Consider the following 19,719-nt stretch of genomic DNA (forward strand, 5'->3'; position numbering starts at 1 on the left):
GAGAGGAGAAGGTAGAAATGACTCAGCCTGTAAATGAAAATATAGATGGAGGACAACAGAGCTGCTTCATGGAAGAAGAGAGGTGATGGAGACAAAGCTGAGCAGCAGATATCCCAGGAGGTTTTGAACAAACTGGCTGTCCATTGTTACACCAGCACTTATAAACTGCACCGCAACAAAAAATAAATAAAAAGTAAAGTCGAAACAGTAAAACCATGACTTCTTTTATTATTTTTTCTTTGTTTTTTTTTTTTCATTTTTTTTATAAATACAACAGCCCATAATCACACCCAAAGAGTGAGGGACACACTGAGATGGAGACACACACCTGAGCAGAACAAGCAAGCAGACATTTATCTGTTAGATATTAATTACCTAACCTGCCCCTGCCCCGGTAATACCCACTGTGGTATTATCTAAAATGATACTCTGTATAAAAAGTAATACTACTGCCCAACCATGTTCTTCACATTCAACATTTAGGACTGTTTTTTTAGTTTAGTTTAGTTTAGTTTTTTTCTTCATGACTGTATTTTGAATAATGGGAAGATAAAGAGATGCTCATTTTCTGTTTTATCCTCTTTTGTTTCAATGTTACACCTCCTGGCAAAGCTTTGACCCACACTTCTTCTCAGTCAGTTAAATATAAAACAAACATCAAAATAAAGCCTGGCACATCCTTTTGTCAGAGCTGTGAAGAAATAAATTGAATAAAAGTTAATTACCCCAAATTTCTTTGACGTACGTGACCTTGTCTAATCAAATGAACATTTTATCTTCTGCTTTTTTGTTGTCCCCCTCTAGATACTGTGGGACTGTTGCACAACCAATGTGAAAACAAAAGATTTAATAAAATATATCAATGCAATATGTTTTATCAAATATGCCCATTGTGGCTGATGTGAGTTGTATTTAGTGTAAAATATATCTAAATCCTTTTAGCTCACATGATTAATACTTTCTGACAGGGAGTCTGTTCATTACTTGTGCACGTTCACAGCAGCAAAGTTGTGGGGATGGAAGAGAGTTACGAACGGAATAACAATCACCAGGGAGAGAATGATAAACAGAAATCAGCAGGAGGGTGCAAACGAAATGAGGAGAGGCAAAGCAGCTGCTAAAGGCTGCTGGATGTGTGTGCGTCGGCGGCTCTTTGTGTCCGTAAAAAGAAGGGATCACGCTGAGGCAGTCAGACTCAGGCTCCACTTTGTGTCTTTAGTTGTTCAGTTCAGAGAGCGTTGTTTATCCCCAACAGACAATACAGTTCAGCAGTCAGTCCGATATACACACATCACACCCGTAGACACAAAAAACACAACAAAATCCAGCAGTACTGAAAGTAGTAATGCACAACAACAAACCAACAGGGATTAGCTTCATGCTTAGCACTATGTGACAAAGCCACAGGAGAAACTCAGAGCTGCATGGTGCCATCAAGGTTAAGCAGCCTGATGGCAAAAAGAATAACAGAGTTGGATAGTCTGTGTTATGAAGCGGTGGCCTGAAGGCATCAGTTTAAATTCAGAGAACAGGATTTGCTTCTGTCTGGATACCATTTCCCTGGCTTTGTGGGGCACCTGCTTCTCCCACAAGGAAAGCAGATGACCCTGCTGGACTCCTGTTACTTTGGAGGAGACTAGGGCTGCAACGATTAATCGATTAATCGACGACTAATCGATTATTAAAACAATCGATGACTAATTTAATAATCAATTAATCTTTTTTTTTTGTTCTTTACTTTGTTTTTCTCTCCAAACTGCTTTGACACCTTCCACTGCCACATCTGCCTTTCTGTCCTTGACACACATGCACAGTAGTGGTAACTGGTGTAGGCCGTGGACGTCACAAGACATTATACAGACAGGCTCTGGTATCATGGCTACCTGACAACAGAGCTCAAAGTGTGGGATCATTTTAAGAAAGAGAAACCTGTGCAAAATCTGCAGAGCAGAACTTGTCTTCCACAGCAATTATTTTTAGTTAGCATATAGCTAAAATCTAACGATGGTTATATAATAGCAGCTGCATTCTGGCACGATAAGCTGTATGTTTTATATTCAATTAACGTATGATCCGATTAGTCGATTAATCAAATAAAAAAATCGGTGATTAATCGATTATTAAAATAATCATTTGTGGCAGCTCTAGGGTCAAACAATGTTTTAGTCAAACAGAACCAACAAGAATGAAACAAAAAGTAAAGAATTAGAGAAAAAAATGTTAAATGTAAATAAATTCTAATTATAATAAATTAATAATAGTTTTACATGTAAAAATCACATTTATTCTTTTAATCTATTTTCCTCATTCAGCAACCTATTAAATTTCTGTTATGTTTCATGTAGGAGAAATACACATTTTTTTCAGTCAGTATTTAATACAGCTGGCAAAATAAATTGTTAAAATATGTATGATGTGCTTCTGTTTTTTAATTCAGGAGATTATAAAAAATCCTTCATTTTATGGGAAGTCCCTCTTGATTCAAGAGAAAACTCTGGTTTTGAAAAAAAATGGCTGCATTATTAAAATAATCGTTAGTTGCAGCCCTAGAGGAGACCTTAATAAGCAGATGGACTGCAAACTCTTGGAGTCAAACTGAATTGAGAATGGTAATGACTCATTCAATTTTACACAAATTAAGCTAAATGAACTATCCCACATACCAAAATTAGTTTGGCTGTGTTCTGGCCCACACAACGCACTAACACTCAGCCCAGGTATTGCAAAAAATGACGACCCTTTGGTGGTCCTGATGTGATTTGCCAGAGGTGGGCATGCATGGGCCAGCAAGCAACCACAAGTGGGCCAGTTGTGGCATTCTATCTCAAAATCTGTGCCCACATCAGACTGACAAACCTGCAGTCAGCCAGCTGTGTCAGCTTGACACCACATCTGGACCACACTTGGATGTGGAATTTTTACATATTTTTACTTGATTTGGGGGACACCACAACTTAGTCGTCCTTTTTACATTTTTTGTTTTTGTTTCTGTGTAAGTGTTCATTCACAAACTGCTCTTCTTTCCTGAATAATGACTCAGAGGAGTCACATCACATTTGTTCCTGTTTGTCACAAATGCAGTTGAACAGACAAGAACAGAAATAAATCCCATATTTTTGACTTGATTAACCTTACAAATTGAGCATTGTTGGTTTAGCTGTTTAAAAATTTGTGGAGAAAAACCGTGCTGAAATGTGTGCCGTCGTATTACAGAGGGAATATTAAAAATGACATGGAACAACAACTTTGTAGTTTGTTTAAAAAAATATTGAACCGGATCGCTAAAATGAGTTATTTCAGTTTTTGTTTTGTGTTTGATACGACACAGACATCAGTGAGCGACCGCAGTTGACATAAAGATTTTTTTTACCGAGGGAATTTTAAAGATGATGACGCTATGAGACGAACGTCATCACGCAATAAATACGTCGTGGTCCAGTTGGACGGTTCAGCCGAGCTGAGGTCTGCTCCATGCCTCCTGTGTTTCTGCGCTGCTGGGTTCATTTTTGAACACGTTGGCCTACATGTGAGCGGGAACTGACCAGCTTCACCTGTGATTTATGAATGAACCAAGGGAGCTTAAAACCAGAGTGTGTGTGGTGATTTCTTGGACCTGTCTTGTGAAAGAGGCTTGTAAAAACTTTTCTCTCTGATTTTTACAGTTTCTGATTTGACCTTCAGACAATTAGCACAGGAAGTGGGCAGAAAGTGATGTTTTGTATTTTATTTATTCACAGTTCTAGTTTTGGTTGCCATCTTTTCCTTCATGACAAAGTATTAGGTAAGCTCGGCAAAGTTTTTTTTAGCACAGATGTTTGACTTCCTCTCTTCGTGTACTTCATAGGCATCCTCCTGATGATGGCGCTCTGCGAGCAGGTGCACGTGTACGAGTACATCCCCTCCATGAGGCAGACCGACCTGTGCCACTACCACGAGCGGTATTACGACGCTGCCTGCACGCTGGGCGCCTACCACCCCCTCCTCTACGAGAAGAGCCTGATCCAGCGGATCAACACGGGCCCAGAGAATGACCTCAGGAGGAAAGGACGCGTGACTCTTCCAGGCTTTAGCACCGTTGACTGTGACATCTGAAATATGAAAGCTCCTGAGCCCAAATAAAATACACACACGAGCACACACAAGGGCCTTCTGTGGCTGCCCGAGGGAGAGTTGCAATAAAGCCACTGTAGACAAGAAGGCTGAAGCTTACAAGTTTCAAATTCAACCTATGAAGAGCATAAGCCATAGCCCTCTGGGGAGGGATCAACTTAGCAAATGTCTAAAGACGTTGTCTTCATCAAAGATGGTTTACTTGACCAGAAACTGGAGCTGATTTTCAAAAAAGAAAAAAAAAATCTGCTTTAGCTGAGCCATGTTAGCTTTAGTGCTAACTAGGGTAGCAACAGATCTGTGTTTTTAGATAGACGAGTGAATTTTCAATAATCTGGTGTGTATCAGTCGTGTAAAAACTGTGTCTTACAGGTGTATGGAAGGTACTATACTTAAAAAAGGAAACGCCACTGTTTATTTATTCAGATTTTTTTGTATAATCTGGAGTGGTGTAAAAAGGTATACAATAACGTCCACTCAGAATGTGACAAACACGTCAGCAACATGCAGAAGAATGCAGCTTTACCGTCAGATTGTCAAACTGCCTCAGCAGTCGTTTTACTGTACATATCTGCCAGGTTGTTTCCTGTTCTCACTACTGATGCTGTTCAGTTTTAACTTGGATTACTCTCCTGTTCACACCGACTGTAAACAACACGTTTGACACTTTTTCACATTTTAGTTCTGGAGCAGTCATGCAACCAAATGAAAGTAAACGGGGCCAAAAAGAAAGAAAGAAAGAAAACAAGGTGCTCAGAACAGCCATAATCCCGTGCCTGGTGGTCAGCCGAACACTTTTCTCGGGTTGCCTTGTGACTGTTCATACAAATGCAGTAACACTGTGGCAGGACTGCAGTACCAGTCGATATGATTGCTTCAGCTATTTCCAGCCCCTGACTTTGTTTTCTTTTCCTCTCAGTTCACTTTTTATTGAATGTAGTTTTGCCTGTTTTGGCCAAACCCCCTACTGAAAATCACCTCTGCTGTATTTTTAGAATATGTGCAGGAAATGTTTGTTTATTTTTTATTTTATTTTATTTTGTGTGTAAAAGCGTGAAGTGCATTCCTTACAAGTACATATATTTTATAGTTCCTGACTCCTCTGGTAGTAGTCTATACCCATTCATAGCACCGAGGGGAGAGAATTTTAAAGCATGTTCAGTATTTTTTGTTTCCAGATGTATCTGGATGTTTACAGTGAACCCATGACACATAAAGCAGATCGCTCTAGAGGTGTCAAGTCAAAATAATAAAAAGAAGATGTTTGTGCCGACATGTAGTCAGAAAATATTGAGCCTATAACCGGCTTGATTTTTATCTTTTTTTCTCTCAATGTGTGCCATTGATGGTTTAATAAGGTGAAAATGTAAAATGTTCCTGAAACTTTGCTTAAATGTGAAGGTCACATTGTTGTAGTAGGATCGTAGAAGAAGCTGTTTGTGGAGTTGGACTCGGGCTGGGTGTTATACCACAAAAAGAAACATTTTTAGTTGGCTTGCATTTATTAAAATAGTTAGATACAGCATAATTTATACTTAAAGCATGGTTGATGCGGTTTTTCATGACTTTTATACATGATGTGTTAATATGAAGCGTGCAAATGTAAATACATTTTTGATAAACTACACTGATGAGCCACAACATTATAACCACCTGCCCCGWAATATGTAGATCCTGACTGGTTGGAGCCTGGACTCATGTCATCAGTGGGTTTTGAAGTGTACATCACCTGGACAGTATCAATCAGTTCTCTGTRTAACGCTTCTGGGGCTTTGAAATCGGGACTCTAGTCTCCCTGAATTTGGTTTAATCATTGTCAAGAGTAAATCAAAACCTTTTCAGTCAAGCTCTGGTCTCAGTTGTTTGCTAAGCAAATATTAAAGTCATCAAATCATATTTGTATGGAAAAATACTTTTACTTCAAGCAGTAGTGCAAACAATACTGCTTTGAATTCCTCCCATTCTCACTCTCGAACTAGTAAAATAATGAGTGTGCCTACTTTTGATGATTATWGATGCCACTGTGATTTCACCTTTGTATTAACTTAAACAGCTCCTACAGCTATTTTTATCAAGTAGTGACGCTAACTGCATCAGCATTATCATTTTTAAACTAATCTTCTATCATTAACTTAAAACTGTAATCACAACACTTTGTCTCCTTTAGTATTTCCATCATGATCATCTGGGCATTTAGGGCAGTAGGGCTCTGATTGGTCAAATAATGTGCAGCTTGGCTCCACAATTTGCTGCAATCTTGATATTGCAACATTTTTCAGTTTCTCCATCGGTGGGTTTTAATGTTGTGGTTGATCAGCGTATGTGCAATAATGTGTACTAGATTAATTGTGTGATTAATGATTAATTCAGTGAATTATTTCAACGGCAAAARTAAGTACTTCATCACATTGATGCAAAAAAAAAAATTTTGTGACTCCGAAATTGCCGTGAATGCATTTCCCACAAAGAGGTATTGAGGATCAATTACAGGACTCTGCTGAGGCAGCTCAGCAGGTTGTAGAAACGTGTCTCTGAACAGTTGATAGATAATTGTGAGATTAAAAAGATGCTTTGTACACAGTTTGTAGAATAATAATTATAAAAAATACGGTTTAATACCCAGCTCCAGTGAGTTAAAGACCAGTAGGCTAAAGATCTGAGGGAAGTCTGCGACAAAACTGTAGAAAATGTTTCCGGTGTTTGAAAAGGAAATTTGAGGATTCTGTTTAGCCGTGTGGGTATTTCAGCTCTGCTGCAGGCTTTACGTCTCCACTCAGCTTGTGACTGTAGCACACTGAAGGTGGAAAAAGCCCTGAACATATTGAACACGTGCAGTTTATATTTGATGACTTTCCGCWGCACAAAGCATGCAAATCAGGACCAGGGCTGAGTCTTAAAACTGTCTGTGCTGTTATCGTGCAGCAAGTCATCGTCGTCCAACTTGTAGGAGGTGACTGTGCTTTTTTATCATTTGATTTTTTTCAAAATTTTTCTCAAATTGACATATGAAAATGTTATTGCATGCTTGTGGACCGCATCCAGCTGCAGTGTAGCTCTCGGTTATTACCCGAAGGCACTCGAATACGTGTCATGACTTCTTGAAACGTCTTTCTTTTTGCATTTTGTTATTGTGCCAAATTCTGTCTTAAATTCTGTGTGAGCTGTTTGAGGAGTCAGTGATGGCAGGATGTCCTCTGTACGGGACTGTTGCTTCTCTTTGGGATGCCTAATATCAAAATAAGTTGATTTTCTGTATTACCAGTAACAAACGCTGAAAGTCTGTCGGATAAGTGACTGAAAATTGTTGGTGGTGAAGTMGTAAGATCATGTTTATAAAATGCATTTTTTTGGTCAGTCTCCTGAGACCTATCTTGCATACTTTGTTTTGATTAAGTTTGGTGGGAATTTCTTTACCACACTGTCTCAGAGGGGTTGCTCAGCATTTTTTTCTTTCCTCTCTGCAGCAGCTTCCTGCAGGCCAGTAGAAGTTAAAGTCCTGTTTCACTCCCAGCAGCCTTGTTTTTGTCCAGATTTTTTTTTCAATAATTCCTCTTATTTCACTTGAATTGATATTTAAATGATCCATTTGTATGATTTCAATTATGTCATTTTTTTACTGTGTAAATAAAACTACATGCCATCGTGCTGATTTGGAAAACGTTTGATGTTTATAACAAAACAACAGTTTGCTTACCTGTTTATTCATTAGTATGTAGATTAGAGGGTTGATAACRGTGCTGCTCTTGGCCAAAAGTGAGGGGACCACGCTGGCTACGGGGCTAATGATGTTGGGAGGGCCAAATGTTGCCATCATGGCGACCACACCGTAAGGCATCCAGCAGATCAGGTAGCAGGCTGCTGTGGTCAGAACCATAAACAGGATGTGGAACTCCCTCTTCCTGGCTGCACTCTTTCGGATTTTCCCCACCTGTGGGAAGATGAGCTGTTAAAGGAAAACTCAATGTGATGCTTTAAAGAAAGTCCTCCAAGAGATGTGAAGGTTTGAATAAAGCTCAGCGTCTTTTTGGAGAAAGCAATGGGCCCACTTAAGACCCCGCTTATTTGGTTTCTTTCCAGGTTCCAGTTAACAATAAGAATTGTAGAAAGTTAACTTTTCCTTCAACATTTCTTTTCAGTTGTGATCTAAATAAAATACGTGGTGGTTCTGCTTAAATCTGACTTTAAATCCATGTGTTGCTCCTTTACAAAGTCTACTAAATTGTGGAAATATGAGAAATAAATGTCACAATTCCAAACCATCTTCCTGGCAAAGTGGGAATATTTTTCAAACTGCAGAAAATATTTATTTTTTATTTTGTTTAAGCCTTTTTTGCAAAGTTAAAGTCATTAACTGAGACCGTAACTCACTGACTAGTTGGAGACACAAAAATGTGACCAAATATGCTCATTTTCACTTGACAGCCCCCCCCCCCCMCACACACACACACACACACAATATAAAAAATTAGGCCAAAATTCTATAGTATGTCACATATATATTGCCAAAAAATGTACAACATGGAACTGCATAGCAAAAATAATTACAGCCCTAAAGACAAGAATTTTATAAAAGCATTAAAAACAGGAAGGACAGCTTGTGTATCGCCCACAAACTTTGCTGTTCAGCACATCAAACAGCTAAAATGCCCAGAAAATTTTCAAACACTGAGTTCAGAGAAAACTTTGATGAACCTAATACAATGTTCAGTTAGAATCTTTACCAAAAGAAATGAAAGGCAGCCGGAGCAACAGAAAGGGGCAGAAAAAACATGGTGAGACTTCAATAGATAAAGGAAACCACGGAGAAGATGTACGAAGGGATCTAATGATCAAGGAGTGAGAAGCAATTAACTAATGGAGGCCTGGTGAGACAAGGTCAGGAGTAAAACTCTGAGAAGTGAACAAAAAAAGAACAAACCAACATCAACAAAACATCAGTTTACTCAGCTTAAAAACACTTTTCATGCCTACAAACAGCTTTACTCATCTGAATAAAAACATTTTGATCCACTTAAAGTTTAGTCCAACTGAACTTGTTGAAAGTCTTTATATGTGGCTCTCCTTTAATCTCATCCTGTCTTCTAATCAGCTTACAAGAGGATAAACCTAAATAGGACAATAAGAAGTGAGGGAATTTTCCCAGCTCAGGTTTTCAGGCCCGGCTCTTTCTCACTCATTTATTTCTGACTCTCAGATCACTAAAACCCAGTAATTCTCAGGTTTAGAAATCACTCACATTTTATCTGAGCCCTGCAGGAGTTCAGCTCCACTAACAGTTAGAATAAATTCATGAATATAATAGTCTGGCTGTGATTTTCCAATATGCTCCAGCTCCAGAGGTGAGCTGAACAGAAAATGCCACTCATTTTTTTTAAATCTTAAAAAATATTAAATTGGTAGCAATYATCACAGAAGTAGCTTTCCATATGTTTAGAACCTGAAGGAGCCTGTTGTTGCACGTCTTACAGGTTTCAAAACGACCCAATTTGAAGTTTTAAAGCTGTAGAAATCCAAATGAACCATATTAGCAGCAAATTGTCAGCCAGAGCTGTCAGTTAGGCAATTATTATTACCCACTAGGGTGTCAATAATTTAAATGMAACAAAAAAGTTTGAATGACTCAGTATGGTGCAGTCTTTGAATTCATTGAGCTGCACCTCAATGCAATAGGTGTTTCAATGGCTTCTAGACAGAATATATTTGTTTGAACTGCCTCCATAAATCTCAGTGATTCATACATGCACATAATTTATGCATCAATCAAAAAGAAAAAAAAATACTGAACTACCACTATCGCCTTTAGCCTGCGCACATTAACACTTGGACTACTAATTTAAATCTTTTTAAATGGAGTTCTGTGAAARGGTTAACAATGATTAATATCTTACTTACTATAGACTGAATGACCTAATTTTGATGAAATTCTGAACAGATGAGCTAAAACCARTATCTCACTGATCTGAGACTTTAAGAAAATATCTTAAAGGGGACATATCTTGCWAAATCCATTTGTTTTAGCTGTTAAATACATTTTGTTGTGTACTTGGAGTCTCTAGGAGTTCAGAAAATTAGAATTTAGTCTCTCCTGGTTGTTGCATAGATATCTTTATTTTCTGTTTGTGTCATATTTTTTAACCAGTTCAATTATCAATTTTTTGTGATGTTTTCTGAACTATTATGTCACAGTTTCTGTGACTGAACTGCCAGATAAGTTCTGGTCTTACAAACTACAATTTGGTCGTCTTTATTCTCCTCTGGCTCTGGGTCAGACTCTGGCTCCAACATGTAAGGCTGGATGGACAAGTCTTCTGTTGTTCACATACTTTAATTAATTTGTAAAAAGAAAGTTCCTGCGGTGCTAAATAGTCGTAAACCCCTCTCTCCAAGTACAATGGACCACTCTGAAAGTTGAAAGGGGGGTGGGGTATGAAATGTCTCTTTTGGATTTAAAGAGACAGCCTCAAAACGAGTTGATCACATCTCAGGAAAGGGGTGAAAAAGGGGCTTGTGGAGTTACAATCAGGAGAAATCCAGACCAAAGCATTGCAGTTCCACTTTATATAGATCTCAACTAAATAAAAATAAAAAGGATTTAAAAGAATTTGCCTCCTTTAAAACATTCASCAGAGCCTTCAGTTTCCCTGCCTGGCCTCACTTATGCCACTTGAATTTTGAACATGTAACCTTGCAAAGCAAAGTTTCTGTCAAAAAGGTCATAGAGGTGTCACCTGGGTCTGGTCCCTGCCACAAACTCTTCAGGGTCCTGGAACCGGAAGGTCACCAGTTCGATCCCCTCATTCCAGCTGTCTCAGATGTGTCCTTGGGCAAGACACTTCACCCCTAATGCCTCTGATGTATGTCCCATCAGTGTATGAATGTGATTGGCACTGATTAGTCTCCATAGATGRTTGTACATGTTAGCTTTGTAGAGACCTAGTAGAGTGCTGTGTGAATGGGTAAATGAGGGCACAGATTGTAGTGTGAAGCGCTTTGCGTATCCTGATCCTGACAAGTACAGTCCATTTACCATTTACAAGTCTTGTGAAATGCTTTTTGTCTGGCCTGTCAGCTAGAACCAATCTGCCTTGGGAGACCCTACCAACGAAAACTTCCCCCGACAGCAAAGTTCCCAGGATCAAATCACTTCAGACAGCAGTGAGATGYTGCTTCAAGTGGAGGAGTTTAATTATCCCGAGGGTTTGTTCACGAGTGAGAGAGGAATGAAGTGTGAGAAAAACAGACTTCTGCAGTACTGCAGATTCTGTGACGAGGGTGGTGAAGAGGGAGCGGAGCTGYAAGGTTGTTAAAGAGAACTCCAATCCACGTTGGCTCTGCTTGAACTGTTAGATCATCRGTCCAGTCAAAATGTATCTCCTCTGAACTGAGATTCTTCAAAYGGCTTTTTACAACAGGTTAGCTATTCCACCTCAAAAAATCTTAACTACCCCATTAACCCCAGTAGAACTCATCAAGATGTGACTGATAGCAGATATGATATATAAACCCAYGCAGGCACACTTTTGAAGAAATAAGGCAGTTCAGTACAAAATAAAATAAATGATACTGAAAACAAAATATCTTCATTTGTTTGTGTCATTTCTTTGTCTAGCAGTAAAATAAAACAATTTTATTCCTCTTATTAGTTTTTTTTTACTATTATTAAAAATGGACATAACCGTCCATCTCCCAGCTCACCACCTCCCCTCTCTGTGTGCTGAGTGTTTGATATTGTTGACTTTACTGAGCTGTAATATTTATGCAGCGCTGGTTCGGGCGGATTTGTTTTCCCGGCTGAGTCCTGTGTGTCACAGTGTGTTTTGTGGGGTGAATCAAACTACTTCCATTAAATTATTGGCTGTTTTCTGACTAAATGAAACACTCAACTAAAATCTATCCACAGCTACAATATGCTGCATAAGTTCTTATTACTGTCACTCAGTTTTGATTTAAATCAATGGTAAAAGCAGTGATTTTAAGTTGTTCCACTCAAAGAGTAAATTTATGTTCCCCCTCCTGCCTGATAATAAACTTCTTGCACATTCTTCAAGCTGCGCCAGACCATTTTCATGGAGTCYCATCAYCATTTTATGGCGGTTGAGCAAGTTGTGCCCAGTTAGGACTCCAACCAAAGTACTTAAAGTTTTCCTCGTCAGGGCAAGATCAGCGTGTAGGAAGATACGCTTATAGAAAATTAAGGTTTTCCACATCTTTCATAACAAGKTTATGAGGAAATTATTTACCAAGGAATTTCTTATTTTTCATCAATGTCTTGGCTGTGCAAAGTGAATCAACACACACAATAAGTGGAACAACTCAGATGAATTCAATTTGATCCATAAACAATATGCGATCGTTTATTTACAAAAATTAAACAAATCATGAGTTAACAACTTAATCGTGGGTAATCAGCTTCCTATAACAAGTTTAGAATCAATAAGATATAAATCTGCATTCGAATTCAATCAATATCAACTCAAATACTTAGAATAGAACAGTAAAACGTCAGTTTTGATGTTAAATAAACCAAACRTTTACTGGCACATTAAACTTAGATTCTGGCAAGGCAAATACTTTAAGCAATCAAAAGGAGGAAATGTAAGGTTAGTGTCTCTAACTTTTACTTTTACCAAGTGTGAGTCAACCAGATATGCACCCCCTTCTCAACTCAGCTTCGGCCGGACTCCGGTTCACCCTAAACACTCAGCCTCTTTACCTTTAATGACTTCTTAGGCACCTTCTAGTAGCGAGACTGGTCCACCTGTGATCGGTCAGGAAGACTCGGTAGGTCCGCTCACCTTCATCRGTAAAACACGTGTTATTTCTCCAGTAACCTTCTGGTCTGCTTCAACAGCCTATATGCCACGGTCATTAATGGCGTATTTCCGGTAAAATTTTTGCCACGCTCCTCACTTCCACTCCCTGCTTACTGCCTATGTTTTTAGCATTAGCTGCTAGTACTAGTCCGTGAAAAAGTCACAAAAGTTAAAGCATCTGTGATCTACTGGTATAAAACATGAGTTCTGTTGTGTGCCGTTGTGTCCACTAAGCAGCAGATACGATCGAGTAGTTAGTTTTTCTCCTTTTTCCTTTAGATGAGGAGGTGACAGCTGTGGATCATAGCATTACAGAGAAAATGTATCTTTAAAAGCTCACGCTTGTGTTTGWAATCGGCATTTCTAACCTGAGGATATTCAAGAGTCAGCATCAGAAATGAGAAGACGGAGGTTACAAAAGKGARATGTACATTTATCCCCTTTTACTGCCAAGACCAGGAGAGGAAAGACCATCTCCAGAGGACAGCTAGCAGGAAGCTAACACAGCAGCCGGTAAAGGTAGGTGTATGTGCGAGTGTGTTTGTGTTAAATGAAATGTTTTTATGCGACTTTGTCATGAGTTTTATGCAAAAGTAAAAACTTGTTGGTTGGGGGTGTAGCTCAGTGGCAGAGCATTTGACTACAGATCAAGAGGTCTCCAGTTCAAGCCTGGATACCCCCTGTATTTCTAAAAAAAGCAAAAACTTGTTAGAGTGTATATTACAGTGTAGACTAAAGCTGAGTGACAAGCGTGCCCCCCCCCCTCCCCCCGAGCACCGAGAGCAGCAGAACCTCCACCTGATAATCTCATTACGTTTTCAGTTCACTAACCTCGGGGAAAATGATCCAAACCATACAAGTATCCCATCGATTTAAAGCCCAGACTCTGCTCTTTCCAACAATATAAGTGTCACAGCTCTATGTGAAAAATTCACGGAACAAGCAGCCACGGAATAGCAAAAAAGGCTAAATTCTGGAACATAAACACGAACGTCTTTCCTTTGTTTTTATGGCTTTAATCCACTTTGGAGTGATTTTTTTCCCCACTTGGTTGGACCTGTACGTCTCCTGTGTTAATGTTGGTACATGTAATATGCTAATTCTGTTCTGTGGAGATCATTAAGAGTCGTCGGGTGAAAAAATCTTTCGCTAACACTGTGTTGACCGTGAACCRGAAGTGTTGGGAGTGGCATCAAGTGCTGGGCCGGATGTCCGTGGCCTATAGGCTATTCCGAGAGGGAAACAGAGAGCTAATCTGGTTTCTCATTCAAAATAAAATCACTTCCACCATAGAAAGGGAAAATCAATAATTGCTTGGAGGTTTAAAACCTCGAGGGGAATTCGACAGGCATTGTCAAGTTCTGAGCGGTAAAMCCCCTCGTTGGCTCTTGAGTTTACGGTTACCAGCTCATAAGCTGAAATCCTCTGCAGAGGAAAAACAGCCCTTCCTTGTTGAGTCAGGAAGTCAGAGTGTCACTCTCAAAGCTGTCCGGTGTTAGTRTAGAACGGACAGGCTTTGGTTCCRCCTCTAGGCATAAGGATGAGTCAGAAGAAAGAAAAGTTAAGAGACTGCCAGGYGCAAGCCAAGGTTATTGCTGTATGKKTRAATAAACAAACATCATGATAACCTACTTTTAACTTCCCCTCTGATGAGACTGATGATGAAATCACTGAAAAAAACATTTTATGATTACTTCAGACCTGTAACATTTCTGTTCATAATCAACTCTAAACCATTCATTAGTTTAGATAAATGAAAGATTTTCTCAAGAAAAATCCACAATTATTGTGTACTGTGTTCACAGTAAAAATAAAAACAGTGATTTGCATAAAAACACAATGAAAACATTGTAATCAAATTCTCTGTGATTCTTTTATACCATTATAAATTGTTAAGGCACAATGAGAGAAAAGAAGTTGTTCTACTTTTTTCATGTGACAGGCATTATCTTTGATTTAACAAATGGATAAACATCCATCCATTTTCTGTACACGCTTCTTCCTTTTCAGGGTCGCGTGGGTCACTGGTGCCCATATCCAGCAGTTACAGTGCAAGGGGCGGGGTACACCCTGGACAGGTCGCAAGTCCATCACAGAAATGCATAAACATTCTTGGTTAAATGACAAATGAATCACGAACAATTATTCTGTCCATTATCTGATTAAGAGAAAGAGGGGTTCTCTTCCACGGTTAGAATGACCTGTCATGGCCTAAATAAAGTTCAGAATGGAACAGAGTTTCTGTCTTCTTTCCAGGCCTGTCCGAGATCTGCTTTAGAGGCAGAAAATCTTGTTTTCTCAATCGAGGTGACCTCTACAAGCGCGACTGCGGAGACGCATATATTCAGTTTTCTTTCCATGTTTCCCCTCTTGCTTTATTAATGCACGTTCATGTTGTTCTGAACACCTTCCATTTTTCTTTTCTTTTTATTTTTTTAACTGATGAAATTCATCTATTCTGTTATTTTTTTCTGTATTTTTATGTTTTTAAAGAAGTTTTAAAAAGAAAAGTTGACTTTACCTGCCTGGAAAAACAACAACAACAACAAAAAAAGCTTTTTGTGTCAGTAATATCGATATGCAAATATTTGTTTAATCGTTGGTAAAACTACTGTGCAGTTTACAAAATCCAACAACCTTTCTTATTGAATGAGACATTAGTGAACAGATGGTTCAAAGACAATGAATATATTGAACCTTAACTGAAACCASTATATCAAATGACTCAAATTTCTTAATAGTGAGAAGGCACTTTGTGAAAGCTGCTTTTTGATAGTGCGGGGTCAATCTGAGGTCCAAAAATGCTTTACAAKGTATTAAAACAACTACAAAATAAAACCTCTGAAGATAACTGAGAGGTTTACTGTAAGCTTTGTCTTAGGCATAATGCAGCAATAATCACCCACTCTGTCACTTTCCACCACTTTATAAAATAAATTATTGGGAGTTCAACAGCTTTCATTTACTTCAGGCAAGGAAACCTCAAAAAACAAAGATTCCTCTTCATTGTTTCTTTGTGTATTCAATTCATTTCTAGTAAAATGTAGCTAAAGATTTAACTCTAAAGAATAGTCTAGTCATTAGCTAAATCCTCATTAGTCAGATAAAATCCATTAGCTTTGTTCACTGAAGTTATTTTGTAATTTCTTCCATTTCTTTACAGATATGATATTTGGCAAATCAGCCTCCATCATTCGCTTTCTTTGTCTCCTTTATCTGTGGATGATAACGGCATTGATCCTGTGCAGTGTTCACTTTTTGTATTCCAACAGAACCAACTGTTCTGAACTAGCAGACTCTTCAGAATCCTGGGACTATATAGTCACTATTAGTCCCGTTTATTATATACATGAATAAAATTAGTTCAGAATATGACATTTATTTTACTGAGTCAGCTTAATCAGTTTTACCAATTTATACACGTCAACCAGCAGTTGTCAAACTTAAAGCCCGCGGGCCAAACGTGGCCTGCCACAGCATTTTATGTGGTCCGCTAGAGCTTCAAAGATGTAATAATGTATTAAAATAAACACATGCTGCTTTAAAGCCAGCATTGACCATAAACTACATCTCCCATAATGCATGTCTACCAGCATGGTGCACAGGGCTCAAAGTAGTCGATAGCCTGCAGCCGGTCAAATTTTCCATGAAAAAATATTCATTTCCTTGTATTTGCACCTGCAACTTTTGCTGCAGCTCAGTTGAACTGGTCATAAAGTTAAACTGGAAGACCACTCAAGCGGGAATTTCATATTGGAGGGTTCAGAATTCCAGACAGCAGCTGCTTACCACAACTCAACAAGTAMAACCTTTTTTGCTTTTACTTTTAATAGTATTTTTGTGTTATGTTTTTCACATGTACTTTTCAGTGTTTATAAGAGGACATGTTAAAAYGCCGTTTCTATGCAGGAAATACCGTGTAGAGTTCAGTTATTGTTTATTTGTTAGTGGTGCTGTTAAGATCTGTGTCCTGTCTCCCTATTGTGTTTGCTCTCTGTGTTCTCACTTTCATATTTTCCCAGTCTGCTTCCCAGTAACTTTCCAGTCTGTCACACTTACCAGTTAGCTGTTTGTAATCAGTCCCTCTCTAGGTGTTGCTAATCCTCTCTCTCCTTCTGATGGTATTTAACCGGTCTCGTCACCATTTGCTTGTCCATCCATTGCATTATTCTGCCTTGTTTATTTCCCCGGAGCTGCCTAAGTTATTTGCTTGTTTTGCCGCCACGTCGTCTTTTTCTGTGGTTAAAGTCCGTTAAACTTTGATTCTGTGCTGCCTGCATCTTGAGTCTGATCTCACACCTAAACTTGTCAGGTGCTCAACTGTTGTATTGAAACAAGGAATGTGATGTTTTATTTTTAGTCAAAGTTAAGCACGAACTGTCAAAGTTACTTGGAACTGGCTCTTTGTGGGTCACCATAATGGTCATGTGGCCCTTCATGAAAATGAGTTTGACAACACTGGTCTAAAGGTTTTACTTAGGGTAAATTTTGGAAAACATTTAAAACAATGTTTGATTTTAATCATTGGTAATCATTGCATAGCATCTGTCTCAATGTTTTCAAATATCTAGCATCAGTACTTGGTCCTTTAGTTGGCAGTTCAGAWCATCACATACAGAACACCATGGACTTTGTGGACAAGGTGAGGGATGTCATCATGGAGAAAGCTGAAACTACAGTATAGTCTCTTTTGATGTCACATCATTCTTTACGCACATTACTGTTGATGAGGCAGTGGATGTGGCCTGTGTAAAGTTAGCAGTTATCAAGACTGTACCACAGAGCAGACAGGGTCCCCACAAACCCAGGAGCCAGGGAGAAAGAGAAATCACATACAAGACAGGCCCTGAAACAGTGAGGTTATCCTAACTGGACTTTCCTGAAAGCAGACAAGAAACCCAAACAGGACTCCAGTCAACCACCAGCTGAAAATGAAAACCCTAAGCCCAGACCCAGACCAGTGATCATTTTGTATGTTGGGGGAGTTTCAGAGAAGCTGAGACGTTTATTCTCTAAGCATGACGTCCCAGTGGCTTTCAAACCCCAAAACACATTACGGCAAAAACTGGTTCACCCCAAAGATCTGGTCCCCCTGCACAAACAGAGTAATATTGTATATGCTGTTAAGTGTCAGAAGGACTGTGATCAGTTATACAGTACATCGGGGAAACAAAAGAGTCACTGTTCAAAAGAATGGGCCAACACAGTAGATCTACATCATCAGGCCATGACTCTGCTGTTTCCACTCATCTATAGGCCAGGACTCTGCAGTTTACACTCATCTACAGGCCAGCGGTCACTCTTTCAGGGACGAAGATGTTCTCATCCTTGATAGAGAGGAACGGTGGTTTGAGAGAGTCCATCATTAAATGGGTGGAGGCCTACGTGTCCAGTAGCCCCCCTCTTATAATGCTGTTATTGCGAGTATGACTCAGCACCCTGTGAACATTAGGTGATAATCAGGGCTCCAACGATAGTCAGTTGATGGTGCACATGTTCCTCTATAAACAAGAGGTGATGATCAGGGCACTAATGATCTATTGTTAGGCTGATGGTCTTCGTTTGCATGTGAACAGACAGCTTCATTTGTCCACCATGTGGAGGCAGTGCTTATAAGGCTGAGTTTACCTGAAACTCCTCAGACTGAACAAGTCTCTGGAAGGAGAGACGAAATGTTTCATTAAAGAAAAATCTGTCCAGATCTACTTAATTTCTTTTTGATTTTTGATTTTGCTTTCCAGTTATAATGTAAGTATTTTCACACATTACACATTACAGAGGTACCCTACCTGTTTGACCGCCCAAAGCAGTCGGCTGTAGCAGTAGATCATCACCAGGACAGGCAGGCCCAAACAGAAAATGAAGAGGCTGATAATGTAGGCATGAGACTGAGCGCTCTTAGCCGTCCAGGAGACAGAGCAGCTCGTTCCTGCCCCCTCTAGGCCATAGCTGCTCCAGCCCAGCAGCGGGGGCACTGTCCAGAACAAGGAGTAGAGCCAAGACCCCCCAACAGCCAGCAGAGGCTTACGGTAGTCTGGTCCACGCTTGTTGTAAACAGTCAAAGTGCTGTAGCGGTCGTAGGAGAGGATCACCAAGGAGATCAGGGACACAATACCTGAGAAAGACAGAGAATTGAAAGCATAATGGCTCACATAATTAAAAATACATTTTAAATATTAAAAAAAATCATTTTACATCAATTTAAAATGTCAAAATAAAATATTAATTAAGGAAGTCTACAACCCTGACTGCTTTCACAGAGGACATAGTTCTGGTGTACATTTGGGCCAACAGATATCTAGTCATAAATGACAAATTAGAGGTTCAGACCTGAGGGGAAAGACTAAATACGATCACAGTGAGTGACTACCAAATAACTTCACTCAACCATTGGAAAACTCCTTCATTTAAAGCACTTCTTAAGGCACTGCAAAGCTTTTCCTCACGCTCCACTTAATTATTGTTCACTGAACATTAAATTTGATTTAATTCAATTTAATTCACGATTGCCACATGTTGTTACTTATCTACAGCAGAATTCCTCTCAGGCTTTATTCTAAATAAGGCAATCAGGTGTTTTTTGTTTCTTTCTTCTTTTCTGTAAACAGCAGCAGTAGAGCTTCTAGTCAGTCCACAAAGCATAAACCTAATTAGATCCCACCTCACCTGGCTCTACAATTTTCTGTAATTGTCTGCTGGTTTCTGGATATTTAAAGGTAGTTCTCTGAGTGTGCTGATTTAGGGGAATTTTATTTTATTTATTTTTTTATTTTTTTACTTTGAAAGGTACAAAATG

The 19,719-nt window shown here is 39.1% G+C and overlaps 2 protein-coding genes and 1 non-coding gene across 4 annotated transcripts in view; 2 read left to right on the forward strand and 1 right to left on the reverse strand.

Annotated features, from left to right (window-relative positions):
- st6gal2a (ST6 beta-galactosamide alpha-2,6-sialyltranferase 2a) overlaps positions 1 to 7,768 on the forward strand; it is a gene marked incomplete at its 5' end in the record, with an annotated part of 40,351 nt that extends 32,583 nt beyond the window's left edge. Inside the window, 1 exon segment of the mRNA XM_014011650.1 lies at positions 3,837 to 7,768. Coding sequence (XP_013867104.1) covers positions 3,837 to 4,092 — 256 coding nt within the window.
- The window catches only part of tmtops2b (teleost multiple tissue opsin 2b), a 62,305-nt gene that overhangs the window by 28,918 nt on the left and 13,668 nt on the right, over positions 1 to 19,719 (reverse strand). For both annotated transcript variants that reach the window (XM_014011652.1, XM_014011651.1), the window contains exons 2-3: positions 18,713 to 19,038; positions 7,805 to 8,038 (exon numbers count right to left, since the gene is read on the reverse strand). In XM_014011652.1, coding sequence (XP_013867106.1) covers positions 7,805 to 8,038; positions 18,713 to 19,038 — 560 coding nt within the window. The remainder of the gene's footprint in view (positions 1 to 7,804; positions 8,039 to 18,712; positions 19,039 to 19,719) is intronic.
- Positions 13,534 to 13,605, forward strand: trnac-aca (transfer RNA cysteine (anticodon ACA)). The gene has a single exon. It is a non-coding gene; the product is annotated as a tRNA-Cys (tRNA).

This window comes from Austrofundulus limnaeus, unplaced genomic scaffold (genome assembly GCF_001266775.1).
Source record: "Austrofundulus limnaeus strain Quisiro unplaced genomic scaffold, Austrofundulus_limnaeus-1.0 Scaffold83, whole genome shotgun sequence".
NCBI classification, from domain to species: domain Eukaryota; kingdom Metazoa; phylum Chordata; class Actinopteri; order Cyprinodontiformes; family Rivulidae; genus Austrofundulus; species Austrofundulus limnaeus.